This window comes from Rhopalosiphum padi, chromosome 3, assembly GCF_020882245.1.
Source record: "Rhopalosiphum padi isolate XX-2018 chromosome 3, ASM2088224v1, whole genome shotgun sequence".
Taxonomy (NCBI): Eukaryota; Metazoa; Arthropoda; class Insecta; order Hemiptera; family Aphididae; genus Rhopalosiphum; species Rhopalosiphum padi.
In genome coordinates this window covers 75,593,990-75,603,905 of record NC_083599.1, presented here as the reverse complement: position 1 = coordinate 75,603,905, position 9,916 = coordinate 75,593,990, and the positions used below count along the sequence as shown (strand labels likewise).

Below are 9,916 nucleotides of genomic sequence, written 5' to 3'. Positions count from 1 at the left end.
TTAAACTTTATATTGTATTAAGAATATACAATTCATAATATCAACGATTATTCTACAGGAATAATCTTTTATTGACATATTGTTATGATTATATTAATATTATCAACAACTATTTATAAACTAATATTAACTATTATAATAATAATTTATATACCACCGCGCGCGCTTATTATAGACGCACCAGTATAATTCCATTTTCCAGTCATAATAACCCACAGACTATTATTGAGTATTGACTTTAACCTTAAAATTAAGTGATTTGCTATTTACAATTATTTTACCGCAATCAAAGGTTTAAACGTGTTTGCAATGATTAGTGTTAATTAAATTAAGTAAAGTTATATATAATTATACACTGTTCCTTCCGTATCAAACATATTATTAGTACATGAGTATAATAATATAATACTGCAGTATTCAAACGTGAAACGGTTTTGAACTTCAATACCATATTAATAAAGTAAGTACCTATATAATATATAATATTATAAGTATAATTTGTACCTAACTTGTAACAACAATTAATACAATATGTTTCGCCAACGCCGGACTTACCTTTGTTTTGGCTTGTGGACGGCGATGACTAGGGTTCTGACTATGACGAGGAGAGGGTAGGGTTAATAAATAAGATAAAACAACGATATATATAAGTCTTACAAATAATATTTCATATAAACAACATATTACTAACGGGCAAAGACAATCCGTCTTGATTATACTAACACATAATAATAATATAATAAAAAGAAACGGTACCGTAAAAGGAACGAGGAGAAAACTGGACCACTTCTTATGTTGATCTGGAACTGCACCGGAACTGGTGAATAATGAAAAATGTGCAGCTGCAAGTGACCGGAGCCGGAACTGGTCACGGGATCACTCTCTGTGCCGAAACTGGCCACGGAAGATAACAGAAAAAAAACCGGAGTAATAAAAGGAAAAAAAACGTGCTTCTCCTCAGCTTTACAACAACATAACGTAACTTTCGTAAATAATAAATAACAACTTATAACAGACGCGAGCGAGCGCATGACATCGACAATGAACGGCGGCCATATTATTGTTTTTCTCTAACGTCGCGCAGTATTGCCGGACGCCACACGTTCCAGCTGAACGGGCGGCGCTGCTTTCTCGACCAAGGGGACTGTGGCATGTATGCCAACTTGCATAAACATACTCCCCCCTTAGGAGACGTAGTCTCACAAAACTGGAACTTGTACTTCTTGGCCTTGATGTAGATGGCTGGTATTGAAGGAAAAGGAAACGGATAAAATTAAGGATTCCCTAGTTACATTATTTTTTTTTTTCAACTTTAACATCATATAAAATCTCTTCAATACAAAATAAAACGTCCTAACATACATATCAGATACCTACAGTCGATATAATACAATATAATACAAATAAAAAATATAATAATAATAATGGCATAATGACAATATAATAATAATGATGAAATCCCCTCACCCAATCAGACCGAGTCACCGACGCCCATACATCGGTAACATAGCGAGTAGCAACAACCCCGGGTACATGAGTGAGCAAAGAAGATAAGCTGTACATAGGTGCCCTTAGAGTTATTAAGGAACCTGAAAGTTAAATATATTATTCTGTAGGTAAGCGGACCACCTTCACTACAGGTCTAAACAACGTACCCTGTCCGGTCATCAACTTGACTACACGAACTACTTCGTCTTGGACCGGCAGTAATTCTTACCCTACCTAAACGCCAGCCTAATGGCGTTGTAAGGTTATCCTTTATTAATACCAGATCACCTACTCTGAGCTGAGTATCAGCGGAGGTCCATTTTAAACGAAGCTGTAGGGTATTAAGATATTCAGAGGACCACCTTTTCCAAAACGCCTGATGACACTGATGGAGGAGCTTCCATCTTGAGGTTAAGCAGCTGGAATTGTCCGAAATGTTGGGTTCGGGGACACACAGGAGTGGCTGACCTATCAGAAAATGGCCTGGGGTTAAACTTTCCAGGTCTCCTGGATCAGGTGACAACGGTGTCAGTGGCTTTGAATTTAAGACCGATTCGATGCGACAGATCACAGTGACGAGCTCCTCGCATGTTAAAGTATGGACCCCTACGACCCGTATTAATAACCTCTTCATAGATTTTACCGCAGCTTCCCAAATGCCCCCGAAGTGTGGCGCACTGGGGGGGTTGAAATGCCAACTGCATGGGAGGTGCGAGCTTAAGTGATCCTGGGTTTTCGCCTCCGAGAAAAACTTACAGAGTTGTTTTGACGCGCCTACGAAATTCGTACCGCAATCTGTATAGATATCTGTCGGTAGGCCGCGTCGTGCAACGAATCTATCTAATGCGGCCAGAAAGGCAGGGGTTGAGAGATCCGTGACGACTTCCAGGTGAACAGCCTTCACCGTCATACAAATAAAGACAGAGATATAGACTTTGTATTCTCGGGCTTTACGGAGTTTAAGTTCTCGCATAGTCAAACGGCCGGCAAAATCTATCCCTACTTTTGAAAAGGGTCGGCATGGTATGACACGAGAGGGCGGTAAATCAGACATCACCGGTTGAGGGTTAACAGCTGCTAACCGAACACAGGTAACACACCTCTTCAATTCGTTTCCAACTACTCTTCGAATTGACAGGATCCAAAACTGTTTCGAAACGAGAGAAACAACTAAGCGTGTTCCTGAATGACAAGAGAAAATATGCCAATGACGTATCAGTAACATGGAGAGATACGATGTTTTTGCTAACAAAATCGGATGTTTCTGACGAATCGACATTTGAGAATTAAGCAGCCGTCCACCTACACGTATTATTCCAGCTGAATCAAGATACGGTGACAATCGAGCTAACTGTTTTGAGGAAACCTGGGACTTTCGAGAGAGCTCACGATACAACAAATTAAAATGAACGAGCTGAGAATGTCTAACGACTACCGTTAAGGCTTCATTCAATTCAATGAACGTCAAAGTCCCAAGAGATGCCGGTTTCTTTTTACACAAGGCCACAAAACGTCTTACCCAGACTACTACCCGGAGCATGTGTTGATAGGAGGAAAACCGATTAAACCATTCGTGGTTTTGGTCAGAGCTAACTAACAACGAAGTTATTTTAATCTCTGGAAGTTGTTCAACAGGAACCCGCGGTAGATCCGATGGCCAACTATCAGCACTATTAGAAAGAAAACTAGGACCATTCCAAAATAATTCGTGATATCTCAGTTCTGATGGTTTCAAACCGCGGGACGCGCAATCCGCAGGGTTTTCTTCAGACGATACATGCAACCAATTGCAATCGGGCAATAACTGGTTGATTTTATTAATTCTGTTCGAAACAAAAATTGTATAGGAAACCTGAGGAGTGGTGAGCCACGATAAAACGATGGACGAATCTGTCCATGCATACCAATCTGAAATCGTTAACTGAGCCGATAACGTTTCTCGAACTCGAGCCATCCAACGTGCCAGAAGACCCGCTCCACACAGTTCTAACCTAGGAACTGTCATGTCATGAAGTGGCGCTAACTTGGTTTTGGACCCTAAGAATTGAATTTTTATCTGACCGCCCGTAAGAACAATGCGCAGATAAATAAGAGCGGCATATCCACGCATCGAAGCATCACAAAACCCACATAGATTATAAGTGGATTCCGACTGAGTTTCTACAAAACGAGGGACGCGAATGAATGATAGAGAGGGTAAATCCGACACGAACTGTGACCATATTTTCTCAATCTCAAGTGGTAGTCTATCATCCCAAGCTACCCCTGATGACCATATTAGCTGCATTATGTGTTTTGCAAACAACAAGACTGGCGACAAAAACCCTAAAGGATCATAAATCCTAGCGATAACCGAAAGCACACCACGTTTTGTGTGAACAAACTTTATAGAACTAAAATCATAACCTAATGAATCTTCTTCTGAATTCCAATTCAGACCTAAAACCCGGATAACAGTACTTTCATCGTCGAAGGACAGTGTGCCTGAGGCGCAATCCTCTTCTGGAATCCCTTCAAGAAATTCTGGAGTACTAGAAGACCATTTTTTCAGCTCAAACCCATGATTTTCCAGTGTCTTGACGAGATTATGTTTTAGTTCACGAGCTTCGTCTAATGTAGCTGCGCCAGTACAGATATCGTCCATATATGTTTGGAGCCGGAGAGCTTTCTGAACTGAAGGGGACTGTGTACCATAACGATCAGCGATGTCGTGTAATACTCTTAGAGCTAAGAAAGGAGCGCTGTTGACACCATACGTGACGGTATTAAGCTCATACTCTTTAAGAGCATCCGTTGGAGTAGCTCTCCACAGGATATGTTGGTAACCGCGATAATCCACATTCACCTTAATTTGTCTGTACATCTCACAGATATCTGTTGAGAAGGCGAAGCGGCTCCAAACATATATGGACGATATCTGTACTGACGCAGCTACATTAGACGAAGCTCGTGAGCTAAAACATAATCTCAAGCCAAAACAAATGTTTCGCCAACGCCGGACTTACCTTTGTTTTGGCTTGTGGACGGCGATGACTAGGGTTCTGACTATGACGAGGAGAGGGTAGGGTTAATAAATAAGATAAAACAACGATATATATAAGTCTTACAAATAATATTTCATATAAACAACATATTACTAACGGGCAAAGACAATCCGTCTTGATTATACTAACACATAATAATAATATAATAAAAAGAAACGGTACCGTAAAAGGAACGAGGAGAAAACTGGACCACTTCTTATGTTGATCTGGAACTGCACCGGAACTGGTGAATAATGAAAAATGTGCAGCTGCAAGTGACCGGAGCCGGAACTGGTCACGGGATCACTCTCTGTGCCGAAACTGGCCACGGAAGATAACAGAAAAAAAACCGGAGTAATAAAAGGAAAAAAAACGTGCTTCTCCTCGGCTTTACAACAACATAACGTAACTTTCGTAAATAATAAATAACAACTTATAACAGACGCGAGCGAGCGCATGACATCGACAATGAACGGCGGCCATATTATTGTTTTTCTCTAACGTCGCGCAGTATTGCCGGACGCCACACGTTCCAGCTGAACGGGCGGCGCTGCTTTCTCGACCAAGGGGACTGTGGCATGTATGCCAACTTGTATAAACACAATATGAATAAGAAGCTAGGCAGAACTAAATGGAGACTCAATAGGGCCATTCAAAATGAATTGAATAATTTAACAATATTAAGAACTAGTAATAATAATGCTACCAATTCTAATTCTAATCTAGCAAATAATAATAATAATATAGTTGTTAATAACATGTCACAGTCAGTTAAACTTGAACTAGAAAACTTAAACCAAACTGTAGAACTTCCGTGTGAACCAATTAAACTAAACACTATATATTATGATAATTTTATTAATACAAATGAAATAGAACATCAAATTACATACACTAACTTGATTAATACAGAAAATGAGCCTAGAACAGTAAATACATTATTTGACAATTTATCATTATCTGAACAAGTTATACAGCACTTTAAACTTTGGGCTATACAAAACAGAATCACCCATTTAGCACTAAAAGAATTGCTACAAATTATATGTTTGGTGCCTGAATTAAAAAATATTCCAAAGGATCCAAGAACATTTTTAAACACACCGCGAACAACGATTACGCGTTATGTTAATCCTGGGTCATATTTTCATTTGGGGATAATGAATGGTTTGGATAATATGTTTAAACATATTAATTTAATAAATATTCCTAATATTATTGAAGTAAGTATAAACATTGATGGTTTACCACTTTTCAAATCTTCCTCCAGCCAGTTATACCCTATTTTGTGTATAGTAAATAATGTGAAAATTCAACCCAACATTTTTCCAATTGATATTTATCATGGTTCAGAGAAACCTAACGATTTCAATGATATGTTAAGTGATTTTGTAAATGAATCTTTAAAATTAACCACTGATGGTTTAATTATTAAAAATAAACATATCAAGTTTAAAATTACTTTGTTTTTATTTGATGCAGTGGCAAAGGCTAGTATTCTTTTTATTAAAGGGCATTCTGGATACTCCTCGTGTACTAAATGTTCCCAAGAGGGGGAATATTTTTGTGGCAGAGTATGTTTTCCTGACCTAAATTTTACTAAAAGAAATGATCTTGATTTTCTAGCAAAAATTTACTCAGATCATCACACAGGTACATCCATTTTAGAAAAAATTCCTGGTTTTCGTCCAGTTACTGATGTACCTTTGGACTACATGCCTTTAATATGTCTTGGAGTTGTAAAGAAATTTGTAGTTAACACTTGGTGTTTTGGTCGACCCTCTCAAAAGCTTGCTGCAAGAGAAATCAACATAATGAGTGATACATTAATTTCATTTACTAAGTTTGTACCTATAGAATTTGCAAGGGTTCCACGATCTTTAAAAGAAAGCAAACGTCGGAAAGCAACTGAATTTCGACAATTCCTTCTCTATACCGGGCCAATTGTACTAAAAAGAGATCGACATAACACTAAATATGATCATTTTATAAGTTTGCACGTAGCTTCTATTATATTACTATCTGAAACATACCAACTTTACAATGATTATGCAGAAGAATTATTAACCCACTTTGTTTTATGTACCAAGCATTTATATGGTCCAGAATTTCTAACACATAATATTCATAACTTGTTACATATAGCTTCGAATGTAAAAGAATTTGGAAATATGAATTTGTTTAGTAATTTCCCTGTAGAAAACTACCTACAAAAGTTAAAAAAGTTGGTTAGAAAGTCACATCATGTTTTACCCCAGGTCATAAGGAGGTTATCAGAAGAAAATGCTCAACAAACATATTTAATTAATGACAATGAGCAAACATTAAAAAGTTATAAGTTAGAAAAAGAAAATATAAACAATGATGGTATACTAATCCCTGGTACAAATAACCCTCAATTTAAGATGGCAATATTTTCAAATTTTAAGTTAACATTAAACAAAAAAAATTCTTGTTGCAAGTTATTTTGTAATTCAATCGTAGAAATTTACAATTTTGCATTCAGTCCTTCTCTATATAAAAATGTAATAATTGGAAAAAAATATAATATTGCAGTTGACTTTTATGAAAAGCCATGTAAATCATCATTGTTTGGTATTTATTATGTAGACAATTTAAATAATGAATTTACTTATTGACCTATTACTAATATTTGTTGCAAGTTTGCTAGATTTCCTTATAAATCTGGATTTGTAGTTTTTCCGCTTCTACATACAATTATATAATAGTGTATATTTAAATCAGTAAATATATACATATTAAATTTTATTTAAGTATAAGATTTTAACTTCTAATAATATTCATTAATATTTTTTTAGTAAATTTCATTTTTAAGTTAAAGATTAAAGCATAATTTTTAAATATTTAAGCAAATATAAATAATATTAATAGTATATATATTTTACAAACAAACAGTTAGTATAATATTTTTATATAATTAACTCATTACAATATGTTAAAATTGTATATTATAATAATTTTATATATTTGTTTTTCAAATGTGAGTATATCGCATAACTATTATATAGCGTATCATAGCTGGATGGTATGTGGCACAATTTGTCGAGGAGAACATTGTAGAAGTAATACCCAGCAATTGGATAGTTAATTTCAGTGAATGTCTTTGGCCTAACAACTGTGGCCCATTGAAAATATCTGGATCAATTCGAAACAGCTTACAACCTTCAGAAGATTGGATAAAATGTCCTATTAAAATACTCAGCAAATCTCTAATTACCAATTTCCACAATGCTACAATGATTGCTAATAAAGCACAGTTTACATCAGACTGCGAAACTATAAAAATTAAAGAGTCAACCGATTTGAAGAGAAAAAGAATTAAAAAGAAAAGAAATGTATCACAATCGTCGTCGGATGAAGAATTGCAAACTAAATACAAAACTAGTAAAATAAACACTGCAATTCTTCCAGATTTTCCACAAATAAAAAAAAACAATGGTAAATAAATATACTATACATAACTACAGAAAGTAATCATAATTCTACAGATGAGGTGGAATGGGATATGAATGTATTGAATTCTCTAAATAAAAGTATTGATGTAAATGAAGAAGTATTATCTATGCTTAATGGTAATTTTTATATTATGGGCACACAAAAAAATATAAATATAAATTATTTTACTAATATAATAATAATACTAAAATTAGTTTCAGACAAATATATATTAATATTAATTTAATTATAATAGCTAGTGTTACGATTCATAACACAACTTATTAATTATATAAATATTATGACATTTAAGTGATGATTGCTAGTAGTAAAACATATCATAATTTATGATCATTAAAAATTAATAATTGTATGTACAATATATGGTGTGCATTTAATTATTTTTTCTCCTATATTTTTATAATGAATATATTTTATAGAAAGACTACTCTAGAAGAAAGAAACACTTCAATAATTAATTATATGCAAAAAATAAATCCAAATGAAAATTTGAAGGGTAATTCACTGTTTTCTTAATTCCTCATGAATTCCATACATGAATAAATTATATAATAAAATATGTAACTACAATATAAATCAACTAATATTATGTTGTCAAAATCTAGAGTTTCAATATAAATGATATAAATGATATCAAAGAAAAAATGTATGGAAATATTAATAAATCTTCAACACCAGCTGATTTTAATAACAGTAATAAGGCAATATCTTTTTTTTTTCAACATTTCCAATTTCTTAATTAGAAATAATTACTAATGCAATTAAGGAGAAAGAAGACAGTCATGATAAATTGGTAACTATAAATATTTTGATAATATATTTAATTACATATTACTCTTAATATCTAAATTTACTTATTTAAGTACATATATATTTTTTTAACTTCTTCAGACTAGCTAACATATATAATTTGAATTTAAGTCATTTATAGTTTTCTAAATTATAATGGAAAATTGAATTTAGTCAAACATTTTTCTGTCCAGAATTGCTTATTACTCCTTGGTATCAAGTTGCATAAGAAATAAAATATGATTACCAATTTTTAGTGAAAACCCTAATTTGTTTTAGAATAAAACTGAATATTATGTGTACAACTGAAATCACTTAATAAATTACTGAACTAAAACATTTCTGTGAATGACAATCACAATCAACTAGCTGAAATATTATAACACTTATTAATAGATGTTAAAACTCAATAAATTTGAAACTATAATCATTGATAGTAATCAATAGTAACTGAAGTAAAATTAAATTTAATATGTGATGACTATTATTAACTTCTTTGTACATAAAATTAAATTTATAATTAAAATATAAAATTAACCACCAACATTAAAAATGAATTCAGTCTTAAACAATGATATAGTTAGATACGAGGTGCAACATGGTTTAAGATTTCACCCTGTTATACGTAACAGTTATAAAATAAATTAATATTAGCCATGTATTGTACATTTTTCGAACTACACTTTTAAATAAAAAAAACGTCCATATAAATGAAAGTAACGTTTACTAAATTGTATTCTTTCTATAAAGTTTTTGTAATAAACAAAAACAATTTTAGCCCCAAATAAAACTTTTGAATTACAGCAACTTAAAACAATTAAAGTAAAAAAATACAATTCGAATTATTTCAGAATATATTGTTAATTAAACATTAAAAAATATTATAATGATGTTGAAAAATAATAATTTTATATTGTAAGTTGTGCATTGTGCGTGGTACTGTAAGCGCTATCTAGTTTAAAATTGTATTAAAATATTTGTTTTATTTTTTATATTCCAAAGGGCCGCGGTAGTAGTTTTGATAATTTAAAAACGTATTTTCTTGTTCTACACATTGTATGTATTCAATTTTATTCATTTTTAAAATGTTGTTCAATAATTCTCTCAGGTTGAACTATGTTAAATTTACTTAATGCCAA

At 33.1% G+C, this 9,916-nt stretch overlaps 1 protein-coding gene across 1 annotated transcript; it reads right to left on the bottom strand.

Annotated features, from left to right (window-relative positions):
* Positions 1-1,642: 1,642 nt before the first annotated feature.
* Positions 1,643-4,351, bottom strand: LOC132925721 (uncharacterized). The gene has a single exon (XM_060990090.1). The coding sequence runs from the start codon at positions 4,349-4,351 to the stop codon at positions 1,643-1,645; it is 2,709 nt and encodes a 902-aa protein (XP_060846073.1).
* Between the last annotated feature and the right edge of the window lie 5,565 nt (positions 4,352-9,916).